At 43.0% G+C, this 20,171-nt stretch overlaps 1 protein-coding gene across 1 annotated transcript in view; it reads right to left on the bottom strand.

Moving 5' to 3' along the window:
* Nucleotides 1–20,171, bottom strand: part of adck1 (aarF domain containing kinase 1) — a 171,861-nt gene that overhangs the window by 27,214 nt on the left and 124,476 nt on the right. Inside the window, exons 8-9 of the mRNA XM_021573702.2 lie at nt 8,167–8,316; nt 3,298–3,495 (exon numbers count right to left, since the gene is read on the bottom strand). Coding sequence (XP_021429377.2) covers nt 3,298–3,495; nt 8,167–8,316 — 348 coding nt within the window. The remainder of the gene's footprint in view (nt 1–3,297; nt 3,496–8,166; nt 8,317–20,171) is intronic.

Below are 20,171 nucleotides of genomic sequence, written 5' to 3'. Positions count from 1 at the left end.
CCTGGGCAACATGGGTCTGGGAGGCTCACATGGATATTGGTACCCACAGTAACGTTTCTCCAACAGTCATCCATTTTACAACTCAATACTTCTTCTTATGCACTGTAATGTAAGCTTTAAAACTGTAAAGTTATCTCTGCCTCGCGGCAAAACGTGTAGAATTGCAGGATATTAGCTTTAAAGCTGCAAGAGACCCGACAAGAAGTTGCCCCAATCCCTCCTGCTTAATTAGGCAAGTTTTGCACATTTGTTGATGTCTTGAGTGAGGGAAGTGCTGTAAATTAAGAGGACTCGATGTATTTTGAAAGATGAGACGCTGCGGGTTATAATAAATACAGCTTTGATGTCATACAAGCCAAACCCCTGTGAGTCCAAACGTGTCACATTTCCATATCGTAAAACGCGTGTCAACGTTTAGGATCACCATGTTTGATGTGGAGTTACAAGATGACATGGCGTCATACCCCGGGTTGCTCTGTACAGAATGAGCCAACGGTTGTCTATTGTGGAGCGCGCACCTGAATGCACGCACGACTCTTTTCTATGCACGCCAACATTACGATCGGTTTCTCCGAATTGCCCTATGAAAGACTAACACTAAGATTGTATTTTATAAGTTTGCTCGTCATGTCAACCATCTTTAAAAAGATGCCAACATATACAAACTTTCCCCATGCCTCTCTGTCAGCATATAAGGATTAGCAGATTCATTTGCTAATGTAAAAAGGCTTTTCAGTAAAATAATAGAACATTGTTGGCTAAATATTTTGCTGATACGGTATTGAAAAGCTAAACAAAGTTGATGCTAAAACCAACTGTGACCCAAAGCTAACAAACACCCTCTTAAATGTATTAATTTAAAGACAACAGGCACATTTGCAGATTGATGTGAACAGCATGAATTCATCAGTATGGTAATGAGAGCACCAGACAGACAGGACAGAGAGACAGACGGGATAGAGAGAGGTGAGAGATAGTGACCTCTAACTGTTTTTGAAACAACACTCTAGTCAACTGCCACTCAAACTCCTCCTACCCACACAAATCATCACTGATCTTTAACACTGACAACACAGACAGTGGTAGTGTTCCGGCCCCATTTAGAATGTAGACAACTTAACCAGAGGCGGTTTGGCCATCTGACAATTCTGGCAAATTCCAGACGGGCTGGACAATTGTTTTGTTGGGTGGGCTTGTCGCAATTTGTACACACAAAATGTTATTTTTTTTTTACATAAATATAAAACATTGAAAAAGGTGACGTGGCCAGAGGCACATGGGCCTGTTAAGATATGACATTTTTTTTTTGCCCAATTTCTTTGTTATACTATACGTCCTATTCTTTAATGAGCCTTTGGCTGATCAGAGGACAACGGCAGGCCCTCCCTACCAAGATGGGCCGGCCCGGTATTCTGAGCTCACACATAAACGTGGCATCTGCTCCGACGCTGTCATCAGTTAGACAGCCACGGTCATGGATCGTAAAAAACGGAAAGGGTGCCTATAAAGGTAGAGCACATTCTACATTTTCACCTCACTCAAAACGTCCTATTTTTTGGGTGGCTAAAACCATGATTTAGTCTAACAGTAAAGTGCATTATCCTCATGATTCCTGTAATGAAAGTGTCTGCCCTGCCTGTGCCCTTGCTGGGGCCTGCTGCTGTGATGAGCGAGCCACTCTCTTGCCCCCCTCCACCCCCCCTCCACCCATCCTATCGAGGGAAAAATTGTCTGATCGTATAACATTTCAAAATGCAATTGAGGGAAAAACAACGCTTTGGAAACGTCGCCCCTTCATTCCTGTCGAAGTATAATTTTTTTCTCAACACTCAATATTCAGCTCAAGAGCAACTATTTTACAACCAACATATTTCATATAGCTTTGAGATATGGAGGTCTATAGGTCTCATGGGTAGTAGCCTACAACTCCAACTTTTTTTTTTTTAGGTCTTTACATTTACTGTTGGATGAATACATGGACACTAGAAGTGAGTATTATGCTCAGAGTTAGCGATCTAGTTAATGCGCTTTGAGTTTTCACTTCCTCAGCTGTTGAACCCCAAATTAATTAGCCTCTGATACTAGTTAGTGCACATAAAGATGTACGAGTCCTATTTTGACAGTAAAATATAGCAACTATATCGTCTAATTGACAACCCAAAACTCATGACAATCACTGGATTCGGTTGCACATCAAAATATCTTGAATTGTGTATTCCTGCTTGGACGTGTTAGATAAAAAACTTAATTCTTGAATACCTCAGTAGTGTGTTTATTATACTTATGAATTACTTCATAAGATTATTATTTGGTGTCGCCATATGTAAAAGTAAGTGTCACCAGTGACAACAGGGGAACATGTTAGTCTGTAGCCCTGTAATAGTAATTAACACAAGGTGTTGATTCAAGGGAAATATCTGAGTTGAGTTGGCGGCACAAGCAGTAATGTGCCGAAGGCTTGTTTTGAAACTGTAAAAAGTAATGCCGTTTTCAGACAGTAGGCCCTGTAATGTGCATACTGAAAAACCACCATCAAATGGTCTCTTCCTCCCCTCTCCCCATCTTTCTCTCCCACTCCATCTCTCCCTCCCTTTCACAGGGCCTATTATCGTGTGGCTCCAATGCAATGTCCTTATCGCCTCTTTCTTATGCTAATGAGCCGGCGGCTCCCTTTCTGCCCGTGTCAGAGCTGTATGTTGCCAACCTGACTTTATAATTACACTTAATTACACCAGAGCAGACTACTGACAAACATCCCCTTGTAGTCTGACTGGAAGAGGGGATGGAGGGTGTGTGTGAGAGAGCAAGCGAGCGAGTCAAAACAGAACACAATGTGGTGTCATAAATGTGCTCTCCTTGGAGGTTGCGATTGTACATGTTGGGTATCTGCTGGGCTAAGAGCTTCTAGTTTGTTGTGTTCTGATAAACAGTATTATAGCAAATAGCTTTGCTATCATAATTATTATGCATGTACTATTCTGGCAGTACATACTAGTGTGTTACCCGTCCCTGTGTTGCATAACAGTCCCCATCACTCCACAGATGGCACTCTACCACCCATAGACACACTCCTACTTGGTCCCGGTCCCACACATATGCATGCATGAACGCACACAGAAACACATACACAAAAAAATGCGTATGCGTTTACCTCTGTGTGTATGGTGTGAACTGTGTGTGTACCTCAGAGTGTGACGAGTGTGTATGCCAGCATGTGCGTGTGTACAGAGCTTCGGACTGTGTGTGTGTCTACACCACCTCGTGTGTGTGTGTCTGGGCACGAGTGAGAATGGGTACCTCAGAGTGTGTGACGGGGGTGTTGCCGATGCCAGCATTGACAGAGGTCCAGGAGCGTGCAGTGAGGACACAGGCGAAGAGGGGGTAGAGGTCCCCCGCACCCAGGCGTCGGCTGTACCTCTCGATCCCATTCAGGTCCCCCTTAATCAGGGACTGCCACAGACGACAATAGCTTAGCCGGAAGTCTGGCAGCAGGATCTGGAGGGAAAAGAAAGTACAGGGGCTTAAAAATGCACCAGTAGTCCAGTTCTCACTGAGTCTATCTAAAACAGTGAGACTTAAAATTCAACTCTAAAAACAGTACCTGTGAAATTAAAAGTATTCATGACTAAGTGTGTGTCTGTGTACGCGCGAGCGAGCAAGAGAGTGAAAGATAAGACAATCATTCTGATGCATTAAGGCGGCTATTACTCTATTCGTGTGTGTGTGTGAGTGTGTGTATATATATAAGTGATAATGTGTGAGTATGTGTGTGTATGTGCATGTGTACAAGCGCACGACAAGAGCGTCCTGATGCATTAACCAAGCTCTCCTCCTCGCTGTATTTACAGAGTAAAAAGCTCAGCCAATCCCCATCAAAGGAACACTTGCTCATTAGCATACCAATGAAGCACAGCAGCACTTTGAGACTACCACATGATTAACACACAAACAAACAAACACACACACACACACACACACACACACACACACACCATTAACATGAAAGCAGCGTGTAACATGGAAAAATTGCCCCCAATAGAAATAACACACAAGCTGAGAATTAACATTCTGTCCAAAGCCAGGCTCAGATCTCAACTCATTACTGCTAAATTGGTTCCATTATGGTCAAAGGAAGGAAGAGAGGAGGAGAGTGGGTTCTCTCTCTTTCTATTTCACTCTCACGCTCTCTTTCTTGTTCATCCTTTCATAAGCCAGCATCAGAGGAGCATATTCATCACCAAATGATCTTCATGATTGCACTTACAACCACTACATCTACCATCCTGGGCTGACAGAGGCCCAGGGATTTGTATGCATGGCACACCTGTGTGTGTGTGTGTGTGTGTGTGTGTGTGTGTGTGTGTGTGTGACTGTCAAACATGCTGCTGGATTTGTCTGATGGTGAAGCACATCTTTGCAGTTTATTGAAAAGCTTTCAGTCTGCTCTAGCGTGAATGTATGTCAGTGCCGGTTGGTGCCGTTTAAGATGAGGGAGGATGTTATTTTTATTTTTTTGTGAGCGCGGCCTTATTTCTATTACAACATATAGGATGACTGTCATTCATATTCCATTCATCCAGCTCAATGTCGAAAGGTTTAGTTAGGCTACTTACTACATGATACTCAAATTTTCCCCATAACCATCATGAAGTTGCTACAACCGGTCGATAGACAAATGTGCGTAATCAAGGTGTGAGACAGTGACACATTCAATGCCGCCTTGCACACTCTTGCCAGCACCTAGCTGATCTAGTGTGTAATCTTTAGTACAACAGTTGCAAACGAGAGATTCTATTGGACAAATTCAGGTACATTCATCCCCGTTTGCTTCCGTTTAAGAAACGTTTTTCAACAGAATCAGCGGAATGAATACATCCCTATCCCGAAAACACAATTCACTCATGGCAGCCACATAAAAATTATCACTTTGTTCATTACATAATTCCTTCTCGCATCTACGCCCTCTCATCCTCTCACCTTTTCCTTTCGTACTACATTGCACAAGATAACAGCTGTCTGACCAGGTCGAAAAAACCTTTCCAAGCCAAACCTCTATTGCATAACCGCTAACTGCTACACACAGCCTACATCATTGTTACCATATTAGCTAACGTTATTGTCAGCATAGCTACTAGGGCCCTGGTGGCAATAAATTAATCAAACCAAAAGCTTACCTAGACTTGGAAGACTTCCAATGTTAGCCAACGTGCAATCATTGGAAAATAAAACCGAGGACCTATGATCAAGATTATCCTACCAACGGGACATTAAAACAGATGAATATGTTACGGGATTTTATTTATTTTACCTTTATTTAACCAGGTAGCCCAGTTGAGAACAAGTTCTCATTTACAACTGCGACCTTGCCAAAATAAAGCAAAGCAGTGCGACAAAACACAGTATTACACATGGCATAAACAAATGTACAGTCAATAATACAATAGAACAATCTGTATACATGAAGCAAGGAGGTAAGGCATTGAGGAGAATACCACCTCAGTCATCGGCTTCATCAATAAGTGTAGACGACTTCGTCCCCAGTGACCGTACGTACATATCCCAACCAGAAGCCATGGATTACAGGCAACATCCGAAATCGAGCTAAAGGCTAGAGCTGCCGCTTTCAAGGTGCGGGACACTAATCCGGAAGCTGAAAAGAAATCCCGCTATGCCCTCAGACGAACCATCAAACATGCAAAGCGTCAATACAGGATTAAGATTAAATCCTACTACACTGGCTCTGACGCTCATCAGCTGTGGCAGGGCTTGAAAACTATTACGGACTAGAAATAGAAACCCAGATGCGAGCTGCCAAGCGACGCACGCCTACCAGATGAGCTTAATGCCTTTTATGCTCGCTTCAAGGCAAGCAACACTGAAGCATGCATGAGAGCACCAGCTGTTCTGGACGACTGTGTGATGACGCTCTTGGTAACTGATGTGAGCAAGACCTTTAAAATAGGTCAACATTCACAAAGCAGCGTGTGTACTCAAAGCATGTGCGGACCAACTGGCAAGTGTCTTCACTGACATTTTCAACCTCTCCCTGACGGAGTCTGTAATACCAACATGTTGCAAGCAGACCACCATAGTCCCGGTGCCCAAGGAAGCGAAGGTAACCTGCCTAAATGATTACCACCACGTAGCACTCCCGTCTGTAGCCATGAAGTGCTTTGAAAGGCCGGTCATGGCTCACATCAACAGCATCCTCCCAGATACCCTAGACCCACTGCAATTTGCATACCACCTAAACAACACATCTGTCAACAACACATCTGTTGGGGTGTGTACTTAGTCACCTCCTGTACTCCCTGTTCACCCACGACTGTGTGGCCAAACACGACTCCAACATCATCATTAAGTTTACTGACAACGCAACAGTGCATACAACAATGAGACGGCCTATAGGGAGGTCAGAGACCTGGAAGTTTGGTGCCAGGACAACAACCTCTCCCTCAATGGGACCAAGACAAAGGAGCGGATTGTGGACTACAGGAAAAGGTGGGCCAAACAGGCCCCAATTCTCATCGATGGGGCTGTAGTGGAGCAGGTTGAGAGCTTCAAGTTCCTTGGTGTCCACATCACCAACGTAGTATCATAGTCCAAACAAACCAAGACAGTCGTTAAGAGGGCACGACAACACCTTTTCCCCCTCAGGAGACTGAAATGATTTGGCATGGGTCCCCAGATCCTCAAAAAGATCTACAGCTGCACCATCAAGAGCTTCCTGATGGCTACTATTCGGCATCGGACTGAAAGATGCTACAGAGGGTAGTGCGCACGGCCCAGTACATCACTGGGGACAAGCTTCCTGCCATCCAGGACCTATATACTTGGCGGTGTCAGAGGAAAGCCCAAAACAATGTCAGAGACTCCAGCCACCCACGTCATAGACTGTTTTCTCTGCTACCGTATGGCAAGCGGTAACGGAGCGTCAAGTCTAGGACCAAAAGGCTCCTTAATAGCTTCTACCCCCAAGTCATAAGACTCCTGAACAATTAATCAAATGGCAACTGGACTATTTACATTGACAACCGCCCCCAAATGACTTACAAATTACTTCGACTACCATGTACATTGACTCGGTACCGGTACCCCCTGCATATAGCCTTGTTATTGTAATTTTATTGTGTTACTTTTTTATTATATTTAACTTTAGTTTATTTGGTAAGTATTTTCTTAACTCCTTCTTGAATTGCACTGTTGGTTAAGGGCTTGTAAGTATGCATTTCACAGTAAGGTCTACACATGTTGTATTTGGCACATGTGACAAAGTTTGATTTGTTAGCCATAGCCAGCTAGCTAACATAATATCCCTCCAAAATATCGCGCTTAAAACGGGAACGTTTTTTATCCAAAAATGAAATAGCGCCCCTAGAGATGCAACAGGTTAAGTAGGCTAAAATAGCTAGTTCCATTCGCTCTCCTCCATTTTTGAAGAATTTCATTTGTTCAAAACTGTAACTACTCACCACATTTTATGCACTGCAGTGCTAGATAGCTGTAGCTTATGCTTTCAGTGCTAGATTAATTCTCTGATCCTTTGATTGGGTGGACAACATGTCAGTTCATCCTGCAAGAGCTCTGACTGGTTGGAGGACGTCCTCCAGAAGTTGTCATAATTACTGTGCAAGTCTATGGAAGGGGGTGAGAACAATGAGCCTCCTAGGTTTTACATCGACTTCAATGTACCCAGAGAACGGAAAATATCTGTCCTCTGGCTATACCATGGTGCTGTCCCAGAGAGTATTGTTGAGACTACTGTACACCTTCATTGTAAAACAGTGCGTTTTGATGAATGATTTGGTGACGTGAATATAATTAGTATAGTTTTATCTAAGAAGGATAACTTTTGTTTCACTACTTTAATTTTTATGAAATTCACTGAGGATGGTCCTCCCCTTCCTCCTCTGAGGAGCCTCCACTGGTCAGTGTGTGTGTGAGAATGTTCATGACTGTGCTACTCTCTACTTGCGTGTGTATGTCTATACTGATGACCCAGGATGTCCGGTAAAAATTAGGTGTAATGTGATTAATGCTGTTTTTCCAGGTTCCTCCATCAGCCTGGCTAGAACCTCAAATGCCTCATCTGATAGAGGGCCTGATCCTGTTACAAAATATACACCCGAACACACACACACACACACTCACCCCCCATCGTCTTACCTGATACAGGCCGTGGTCCAGTAAGACAATCTCAGTCTTCTTGGTGTTGGGACACCTCCTCACCAACACGTTGCCTGGGTGGGGGTCACAGTGGACGAAGCCATGCACAAATATCATCTCACTGTACATCTTCCCCAAGTTCTGAGAAATCTGGAGAGAGGGAGGGAGAGATAAGTGTGGTGCAAGAGATGATGTGCTTGTGTGTGTGCTTCCATTCTACAATACAGTATAGCTAACCTAAAATCATCAGCATGATCTAAAACACACTCACACAGACTATCTGTATATGTATGCTGGGCTGGTATAAATTGGGCATTTCACTTTATTTGTACTCAGCATCTTAACAGTTCTATAGTATACAAGGAGATAACAGAATATACAAAGCCAGACAGGTTTATAAATCCTACACAATCATTCCATTCGTTTTCGGTTCAGTTGTGATATGGATCTACACACAGCAATGCAATCTTGAAAAAGCAGGGAGGACACAGCAGCCTGCAGCAATGTCACTTTTACAATGAAGCTGCACAGTTTGTCCTTACAACCAAATACAAAGCCAAATATGCACCCACACACAGGTGTCTGTTTGAGACAATCAGTCCAGGGGGCCGCATGTGTGTGTGTGTGTGTTTGATGCGGAGATGAATCACAGCATGTTGAGTCACTGCGTCGTGATGTGTGTGTGACAGTCTCACAGAAGAGAAGCAGGGCACAGTGTGTGTCAATCGAAAATCACCAGACAAAACATTCAACAAGAAAAGAAACAATCACTTCCATCTCTGACTTAGTGTGTAGTTACGTTGTCAAAAGCTTTATTATTGGAAAGAAGGCGGATGAGAGGGTGTTTGTGTGTGTGTGTGTGTGTTAAACATGAAAAAGTACACCATTTCAAAAGCCTTCACCCACTTTACCCAGCCATAGGAACCCCATGAAGTGGTCCTCGTCTTTGGGCTGGGCTAAGTCGACTAATATCAAAACCCCCACAAGGCCTCACGCAGCCTGGGCATTTCCTGACCAGTTTTCGTTTGTGTGTATTGTGAATAATGACACATCTTTAGGATGCAGCTCGTACGGAGTGCATTACCATCACCCTCACGCAGACATCTGTGTTCTCTCTCTTCCTTTCCTAGCCACTGTGCTTCTACATCTGCATTGCTTGCTCTTCGACGTTTCAGGCTGGGTATCTGTATAGCACTTTGTGACAACTGCTGTTGTAAAATGGGCTTTAGAAAATAAATGGGCTTCATTGATTTGATGGGAACAACAGCAGACATTGGCATTTGACACCTGCAACCCTGCTGTTGCCAGCTCACTTCGACAGATTTCTCCCATCAGACCCGGGATTCTAACTGCTAGGCTATCTGCTGCACCTACCAGAATTTTGACTTCGATACCAAGTTAAATATCACGATACTTCGTGTTGTTTTTCTATTACAAAAGTGTGATTTGAGAGTGAAAACCTGAAAAAAAACACCATCTGAAATTAAGCCCACAACAATGCTTATACACTGAGTGTATGCAACATCTGCTCGTTCCATGACAGAGACTGATCAGGTGAATACAGGTGAAAGCTATCATCCCTTATTGATGTCACTCGTTAAATCCACTTCAAATCAGCGTAGATGAAGGAGGAGACAGGTTAGAGAAGGATTTTTAAGCCTTGAAACAATTGAGATATGGATTTTGTATGTGCGCCATTCAGAGGGTGAATGGACAAGACAAAATATTTAGTACCTTTGAACGGGCCATGGTAGTAGGTGCCAGGTGCACAGGTTTGTGTCAAGAACTGACTACTGTACACCTTCATTGTAAAACAGTGTGTTTTGATGAATGATTTGGTGACGTGAATATAATTAGTATAGTTTTATCTAAGAAGGATAACTTTTGTTTCACTACTTTATTTTATGAAATTCACTGATGATGGTCCTCCCCTTCCTGCCCCAACAAGGCGAGCCTGTGTATCATTAAGCCAGGGAGCACTGGCGGATAAGAGGAAGCGGCCTGCAAAAATAGGCAGAGAATGGAGAGAAAAACTTGATTTATGAAGAGTGGGAGAAGAGAGAACAATATCTGTGAGATTATCCTTTGTGACCTGGATTGTCGGATTGGCTGTTTTAGGATTACCCCTGGAGAACGGAACGGACAACGAGAACGGCTTGTGGACTGAAGTAATTGGTGTACAAAAATCCCTAATAAACTTCTCATTTGCATCATGGTGCATGTTTTGTTATTGAACTTGGTGACGTGGAAACCCCACACCCTTGAACCTGCTACAACATGTTATTGTTATTCACTGTGTATTTATTCCTTGTGTCACTTTCTTTAACTCTGCATGGATGAAAAAGGAGTAGGCATTTCGCTGTCAGTCGACACCTGTTGTTTACAAAGCATGTGACAAAAAACATTTGATACCACATCAGGAGACCACTTTCAAGGTCTGGCAAAAATCTAAACGAATGCCCACTGGTTTTTGGGAACGCCTTTCCATTAGTTGATTTCCAAATGTGTGACACATTTGATAGAAGAACTGAACAAATTGTAATAACGGACCGTTTGTCATGTTATCGTATCAAAAAAGCACAAACGTTTTGGTACACATGCCCCTACTCATTAAAGAAAGAGGGGGAGGGAGAGAGGAGAGGCAGCAGCATCTACAAATATTTGTAATTGATTAAAGGGCATGTCCATGGAGCACAAAATTAGTTTCCAGAGCAGTGCCAAGAGTCCCTCTGTTCACCTTACTCGCCCTCTCTCCCTCTCTGTAAAACACTTATTTTCCCATCATGCCAGAGTGGGAGAGAGACAATATGAGGTGTCTGTGAGCTGACAAGTGTCATGTCATTGGGCAGAATACGAAAGAGAGATAAGGGCATCCCTGTCAGCACAGTGTTATCCCTGCTCCTCTCAGCTTCAGGGACTGTGTGTGTTTGTGGACTTAAGGTTAGGGAAAGGGGGAATACCTAGTCAGCTGTACAACTGAATGCCTTCAACTGAAATGTGTCTTCCACATTTAAACCAACCCCTCTGAATCAGAGAGGTGCGGAGGGGCTGCCTTAATCGACATCCATGTCTTCGACGCCCGGGAACAGTGGGTTAAGGATTAGGTTCAAAATCAGATTTTAAGAAACACAATTGTAGAAACAGGCAGGGTTTATGACTGTGGCTGTGGTAACTAACGTCAGTGACGACCCTACTTTGTCAACTGATAGTGGCATTTAGAATTGGTTAGCCTAGGTTATTACCCCTCTAAACATAGACCGGTTCCACACTGAAAATATGCAAAAATATTTATTTTATCAGAATCATTAAGCTTAGGCCTGCTCACCAAACAGATGTCCTGGCCATACAGTGCATTCGGAAAGTATTCAGACCCCTTGACTTTTTCCAAATGTATTTACGTTACAGCCTTATTCTAAAATTGATTGAGGAGCAAAAAAAAAAGAAAACGATTTACACACAATACCCCATAATGACAAAGCAAAAACAGGGTTAGAAACGTTTGCAAAAAAACCCCATCATATCATATCACATTTTGAAAAGTATTCAGACCATTATTTAGAAATTTGTTGAAGAACCTTTGACAGCGATCTCAGCAGATCCTCTCAAGCTCTGTCAGGTTTGATCGGAGCCTCGCTGCACAGCTATTTTCAGGTCTCTCCAGAGATGTTCGATCGGGTTCAAGTCTGGCCTCTGGCCAGGCCACTAAATGAACATTACAGACTTGTCCCAAAGTGGCTTCCGTCTGGCCATTCTAACATAAAGGCCTGATCGGTAGAGTGCTGCTCCACAGAGGAACTTAGGAGCTCTGTCAGAGTGACCAAGGCCCTTCTCCCCCGATTGCTCAGTTTGGCTGGGTGGCTCTTGGTGGTTCCAAACTTCTTCCATTTAAGAATGATGGAGGCCACTGTGTTCTTGGGGACCGTCATTACTGCAGTCATTTTTGGTACCTTTCCCCAGATCTGTGCCTCGACACAATGCTGTCTTTGAGCTCTACTGACAATTTCTGGTTTTAGCTCTGACATGCACTGTCAACTGTGGGACCTTATATAGACGGGCGTGTGCCTTTCCAAATCATGTCCAATGAATTGAATGTATCACAGGTGGATTCCAATCAAGTTGAGGAAAAATCTCAAGGATGATCAATGGAAGCAGGATGCAGTTGAGCTCAATTTCAAGTATCATAGCAAAGGGTATGAAAACTGCAAAAATGTCTAAACCTGTTTTTGCTTTGTCATTATGGGGTATTGTGTGTAGATTGATGAGCAAAAAAACGTTATTTAATCAATTTTAAAATAAGGCTGTTAAGTAACAAAATGTGGAAAAAGTCAAGGGGTCTGAATACTTTACGAATGCACTGTATTTCATCCCCATGCAGTGTTCAATGAAGAATTGTTAATCAATTTAGAAAAAAATTAAAACGGCATAAACTAAATTGAACATCTGTATATCGAAAAGATACATAGATTTAGGTTTGTAACGCTGAAAAATGTGTCTTTCAACTTGTAGAGCTGAAAGAAGAGCACTGTTTCAAATGATCACTCGTTTTATTTTATTCTGTTCTATTACATGTTTTTCAGTATAAAATAGGTGGCTTGACTGTGATAAGGTCTTGGGAAATAAGAGTGTCTTGTCTGCTAAATTAACAAAACAAGGCTATGCCATTGCACAGCCATAGGCTTCCACAAGCAAGTGCCACTGCTGATGTTACAACCTTTTGAAGACTGTGTTCCACGATCTAATATAATCATTAAAGTTTCAATAAATTAATCTTAAAATGGTACTTGTTTTTTAAATGAGATATACAGTGGGGCAAAAAGGTATTTAGTCAGCCACCAATTGTCCAAGTTCTCCCACTTAAAAAGATGAGAGAGGCCTGTAATGTTCATCATTACAGGTCTCTCTCATCTTTTTAAGTGGGAGAACTTGCACAATTGGTGGCTGACTAAATACTTTTTTGCCCCACTGTACACACACACACACACACACACAGTTGAAGTTGGAAGTTGAACACATTTCTTGTTAACAAACTATAGTTTTGGCAAGTCGGTTAGGACATCTACTTTGTGCATGACAAGAAATTTCTCCAACAATTGTTTACAGACAGATTATTTAACTTATAATTCACTGTATCACAATTCCAGTGGGTCAGAAGTTCACATACACTAAATTGATTGTGCCTTTAAACAGCTTGGAAAATTCCAGAAAATGTCATGGCTTTAGAAGCTTCTGATAGGCTAATTGACATCATTGGAGTCAATTGGAGGTGTACCCGTGGATGTATTTCAAGGTCTACCTTCAAACTCAGTGCCTCTTTGCTTGACATCATGGGGAAATCAAAAGAAATCAGCCAAGACCTCAGAAAAAAAATTGTAGACCTCCACAAGTCTGGTTCATCCTTGGGAGCAATTTCCAAACGCCTGAAGGTACCACGCTCATCTGTACAAACAATAGTAAGCCAGTATAAACACCATGGGACCACGCAGCCATCATACTGCATTGGAAGGAGACGTGTTCTGTCTCCTAGAGATGAACGTACTATAGTGCAAAAAGTGCAAATCAATCCCAGAACAACAGCAAAGGACCTTGTGAAGATGCTGGAGGAAACAGGTACAAAAATATTTTCTATCCACAGTAAAATTAGTCCTATATCGACATAACCTGAAAGGCCGATCAGCAAAGAAGAAGCCACTGCTCCAAAACCGCCATGAAAAAGCCAGACTATGGTTTGCAACTGCACATGGGGACAAAGGTAGTACTTTTTGGAGAAATGTTCTCTGGTCTGATGAAACAAAAATAGAACTGTTCGGCCATAATGACCATCATTATGTTTGGGGGAAAAAGTGGGATGGTTGCAAGCCGAAGAACACCATCCCAACCGTGAATCACGGGGGTGGCAGTATCATGTTGTAGGGGTGCTTTGCTGCAGGAGGGACTGGTGCACTTCACAAAATAGATGGCATCATGAGGTAGGTAAAGTATGTGGATATATTGAAGCAACATCTCCAGACATCAGTCAGGAAGTTAAAGCTTGGTCGCAAATGGGTTTTCCAAATGGACAATAACCCCAAGCATACTTCCAAAGTTGTGGCAAAATGGCTTAAGGACAACAAAGTCAAGGTATATGAGTGCCCATCACAAAGCCCTGACCTCAATCCAACAGAAAATTTGTGGGCAGAACTGAAAAAGCGTGTGCGAGCAAGGAGGCCTACAAACCTGACTCAGTTACACCAGCTCTGTCAGGGGGAATGTGCCAAAATTCCCAACTTATTGTGGGAAGCTTATGGAAGGCTACCCGAAATGTTTGACCCAAGTTAAACAATTTAAAGGCAATGCTACCAAATACTAATTGAGTGTAAGTAAACTTCTGACCCATTGGGAATGTGATGAAAGAAATACAAGCTGAAATAAATCATTCTCTCTACTATTATTCTGACATTTCACATTCTTAAAATAAAATGGTGATCCTAACTGACCTAAGACAGGGAATTTTTACTAGGATTAAATGTCAGGAATTGTGAAAAACTGAGTTTAAATGTATTTGGCTAAGGTGTCTAAACTTCCGACTTCAACTGTATATATATCTATCTATATGGCAATATATGAGGCAATTGAGCAATTAGGATTTGTTATCTGTAATGGTTATGATAAATTAGGCCTTGTTGCTCACTGTTGGCATATAGATAAATGTGCAAATTTTTTCAGTGTTCTAAAAATAGCATCTGGTTTACAGATTGCAGGCCTGCCTAAGACGAGTGCAAAGAAACTCGCAAAGTACTGCTCCATTTCAGCTATTATGGGCAGCGTAGCAGAGAAGGTGCTGCTTGTATCCAAGACCTTTGAATTGTTGAACCCATCTTAATGTTATGTAATTTGTGGATTCAAATAAAGTATTTCAAATGTGTGTGTGTCAAACACTTACACCATATTGACTAAGCAGCACGACACAACCCCAGGTATCTCTGTTCTTTCTCAGAGGGGGATGAAAGAAAAAAAAAAGAAAAAAAAAGGGATATTCTTTCTCAGGGATCCCCCAGGACAGCTCTTTTTATCATTAGCCTAAAAATAGCAACATCACAGGAGAGAAAGACTGGGGGAAGGACATCAGTGGCAGCCAGTGAGTCTCTCAATCGCTCTCACACACACACACACAGAGAGATACAGACTGTGGGTCATATCGCAGCAGACCCAAGAAACAGACACACACACAGCTGTCGTCCTGCAGAGAGCTGAAACACTACAGACACAGGACATGTTCAGACACGCACTCAAACACACAGAGTTAAACAGAGGCCCCTGTGTGTACGTCTGTGCTATACAAGACACCACGCTGCTAGGGTCCCTCTGATACACCATTCAACCTGTCTGGAGAGCCCTGCATTTAATTAATCTCACACACACACACACAGTAGTTAATAAGGACACAGACAGCAAACAAAAGAGCTGATAAGGAATAGGCATCTACGAATGGCCATTAATTAGAACTCTATTTTTCATTGGGGAGAGAGAGGGAAGTATCTCTCACACACACAAAGATAATCCAAATCGCATATCACAGTAGACCCAAGAAATAGACATACACGTAATGTTTTTCTATCTTCGTGGGGACCTAAATGTAACCCTATTCCTAAACCTAACCTCTAAGCTTAAAATAGCCTTTGTCATCATGGGGACGTAGGAAATTTTCCCATCGTGGACCATTTTCCTTGTTTTACTATCCTTGTGGGGAATTTGGGGGATTTTAGGTCTCCACAAGGATAGAACCAACCCACCTTTTCTCCCCCCCCCTAATTCGATTTCCACGGGGCGCAGACACACGACTCTAGGGGGTTATGGTAGACTTAGCGATATGACGTAGATACAGAAAGTAAATAGCATAGTGGGTCAGTTTCCGCAACAATAAGCCAGCAGCGTGAAGCCAACGCTGAGTGAACCCATGCAGATGTGTAGATACTGTGTGATCATGTGAGAGCGCAGATACTGTGTGTGTGACCGTGTGAGAGCGCAGATACTGTGTGTGTGACCGTGTGAGAGCGCAGATACTGTGGCTGTGACCGTGTGAGAGCGCAGGTACTGTGTGTGTGACCGTGAGAGAGACTCTGCTTGTTGTTCTATCCTTGTATGTAGAAATGTCACATAGATATATATTTATTTTTAATTACAAAGCCTTTTCACTAAGATCTATTTTTGTGTTCATTTTTAAATGAATACTCTCGCATGTAATCGAATACTAACGTCCGTTGGAATATTCAAATAACCGTGCCCATCTCTAGTTGTAATAGCGTCACTTAATTTCTTTCAGCGTGTCCACTCGAAGGCTTGTGTGTACCTGCGTGTTTGTGTGTATGCGCGCAGGTTTGTGTTCCCCTATACCAAAGCTGAAGAACATACCCACATCAAGGTACGTTTTTTGGAGGTGCTGGTATTAGAGGTAAACTCATGAAAAATAAAAAGGAAAACGACACACACATTCATATCCCAGGTGGGGGTGGAAGGTTCTGTATATAGGGGCAGTAATCAGTGACATCCATCCATGTATGAGGACGTCAGGAGATGACATGGAAACCGGCCTCTAGGGGCAACAATGAGTGCTGTTACCTTCAGGTAGGTTTTGATTTTGCTAAAGCGTTACGGACGGGGATGGCGGATGGGTGTAAGCATCTGTCTCTGATTCCAAAGGTTACAAGTTCGAATAGGTCAGTTAGGATCACCACTTTATTTTAAGAATGTGAAATGTCAGAATAATAGTAGAGAGTGATTTATTTCTGCTTTTGTTTCTTTCATCACATTCCCAGTGGGTCAGAAGTTTACATACACTGAATTAGTATTTGGTAGCATTGCCTTTCAATGGTTTAACTTGGGTCAAACATTTTGGGTGGCCTTCCATAAGCTTCCCACAATAAGTTGGGGGAATTTTGGCCCATTTCGCCTGAGCTGTTGTAACCGAGTCAGGTTTGTAGGCCTCCTTGCTCACACATGCTTTTTCAGTTCTGCCCACAAATATTCTATGGGATTGAGGTCAGGGCTGTGTGATGGCCACTCCAGTACCTTGACTTTGTTGTCCTTAAGCCATTTTGCCACAACTTTGGAAGTATGCTTGGGGTAATTTTTCATTTGCGACCAAGCTTTAACTTCCAGACTGATGTCTTAAGACGCTGCTTCAATATATACACATACTTTCCCTTCCTCATGATGCCATCTATTTGTGAAGTGCACCAGTCCCTCCGGCAGCAAAGCACTCCCACAACATGATGCTGCCACCCCCGTGCTTCATGGTTGGGATGGTATTCTTCGGCTTGCAAGCCCCCTTTTTCCTCCAAACATAACGATGGTCATTATGGCCCAACAGTTCCATTATTGTTTCATCAGAACAGAGGACATTGCATTTTTGGATTTTTTTATGGCAGTTTTGGAGCAGTGGCTTTCTTGCTGAGCGGCCTTTCTGGTTATGTCGATATAGGACTTGTTGTACTGTGGATAGAGATACTTTTGTACCCGTTTCCTCCAGCATCTTCACAAGGTCTTTCGCTGTTGTTCTGGGATTGATATGCACTTTTCGCACCAACGTATGTTCATCTCTAGGAGACAGAACACGTCTCTTTCCTGAGCAGTATGACGGCTATGTGGTCCCATGGTGTTTATACTTGCGTACTATTGTTTGTACAGATGAGCGTGGTACCTTCAGGCGTTTGGAAATTGCTCCCAAGGATGAACCAGACTTGTGGAGGTCTACAGTTTTTTTTCTGAGGTCTTGGCTGATTTCTTTTGATTTCCCCATGATGTCAAGCAAAGAGGCACTGAGTTTGAAGGTAGGCCTTGAAATACATCCACGGGTACACCTCCAATTGACTCAAATGATGTCACTTAGCCTATCAGAAGCTTCTAAAGCGATGACATCCTTTTCTGGAATTTTCCAAGCTGTCAACTTAGTGTATGTAAACTTCTGACCCACTGGAATTGTGATAAAGTGAATCATAAGTGAAATAATCTGTCTGTAAACAATTGTTGAATTCAGCTGTGCATGTTCAAGCCAGTGGGCGCGTTCCCGGCTGATTACATGGCTTGTGGTGTAGGTGAGGGCGTGGACATTAAGTGGATGACCCTCACTGCGCCACACTCCCTTCTTCTCATGAGGGAAGCCGTCAGGTGACAGCTTGACTACACCGCTCGCGTCGCGTGCGTTATTCAATAATAACGCCAAAGAGCGTCTGCGTTGCCAAAGGCTGAAATAGAAGTAAATTCTATTTCTGACGCAGGCCGCGCTGCAAGTCCTGCTTCTCCCATCTCATTGGTTTATAGAAGCAGGTACCCACGTGCCATCTCCTCATTGGTTATACCCACGTGGGTGACTGAAAGACGAACAAGGTCAGTGGGGGTAATGCACCTAATTTATGGTTGTTGCCAATCGCAATATAAAGTCAAGAGAAGAAAAAGCCTGGAAGGAGGAGAGATGACTAGAAATAATTTGGTTGACCGTTTTATGTGTGGATTAATTGGTGGAGTAGAGGACCTTGTGCATTTCAGGTAAAATAACAACTCAATGTTTATTTCCCAGGACAAATTAGCTAGCAACAGAAAGCTAGCTAAATAGGACAAATTAGCTAGCAAGTGCAAGCTAGCTAGCTAAATTGCCATAAATGTTTATTGCTTTCCGACCTGTCCCCAAATTAATATAATTGGTTCAGAGTTTGTTTGATATTTTAACCTGCATGTCGTGATCTTGTTTGGTGTGGGGGTACAAAATACATTTATGCACGATGGCGCACGCGCGCAGCCGGTTTGGGTTTCGTGTAATGCTTCCAGCTGATGAAGAAATTAAGAAATTAAGTGCCTCCATTGCAAATCATTGAATTACTATGGTTGCATCCCAAATGGCAGCGTATCCCCTGTATAGTGGACTACTTTTGACCACAGCCATTTGGGGCAGAGCCTATTGCTATGGGTACAGTGCTGTGACGTGGGTCATTTAGGTTTAATGGCGCTCTCTTAGAAGAATTCAGTAGCATACCTTTACGCCAACCCTCTTCTCTAGGCTGGTTATCTAACGCTGTCAAAGCACTAATGACTTACCACTCCAGCAGGCATACAGTACAGACAATGTATCCACTTAACATGGTGTGTCAAGGCACTGGCAATGGTTTGGGTTAGCTGAGATTTCTAACATAGTGACCATGCTAACGCTAACACAGGCATAGTGTAGCACAGGTCTGTAGCGCAGGGCTAACATACCCATAGTTTAAAATAAAATACATACTGCTTAAAGTGATAGTCAATTGAGAAGACATCCCACAGTCAGAAACACAGCCATGGCCTGACACGGTTTCCTCAAAGACGGTGTAGTGTGTCTGATGAAACAATATAGCAGATGCAAATTGTCGTGCCTCCAGACACTCCTAATCTGTGTTGTCTGTAATCTCTACTCCTCTCATGGGATTACAAGTCTGGATTGTCATATTCTCTCTCCAAATCCCAGTTTATAAACACACAATCCCCAGTTTATTCCGTCTTAACATCTGCACTGTGCTTGTCGTTTAGAAAGAGGAGACCATTGTTTCTATCAAATCATTACAAAGACTCTGCACGGCACTTGGTTGAAAATTGGAAAACTGCAGATGGCTACTGCCTCGCAAGCAACCCACATAAAGACAGTTTACTTTAAATCCGGATAGATAGAGAATTATCTGACGTCATAAAAAGAGTGTATATCTCTTTGTCTCCATGCACGCAAACACACACTGTACGGGGCCACAGTAGCGGCGGGCCCGGCCATTAGCTGATAGTGAGTGTTATTAGACATAATAAATGAGTCTGTCCGGCCAGGTGAGAATGGATAGAATTATTAACTGGCCCTGGCATCTGTGTGTGTGTGTGTGTGTGTGTGTGTGTGCGTGCGCGGGCGGGCAGGCGTGTGTGCGCGCGAGTCGCCGCCGTGTGTGTAATCAAAAGATTAATGATGGACCAAATAGACTTTTCTCTGGACTCGACCCCGACGTGCACGGCATGGATAA

Source organism: Oncorhynchus mykiss, chromosome 19, assembly GCF_013265735.2.
Source record: "Oncorhynchus mykiss isolate Arlee chromosome 19, USDA_OmykA_1.1, whole genome shotgun sequence".
Classification (NCBI taxonomy): domain Eukaryota; kingdom Metazoa; phylum Chordata; class Actinopteri; order Salmoniformes; family Salmonidae; genus Oncorhynchus; species Oncorhynchus mykiss.
Note: the sequence above shows the minus strand (reverse complement) of the source record. Positions and strands in the feature narration are given on the sequence as shown.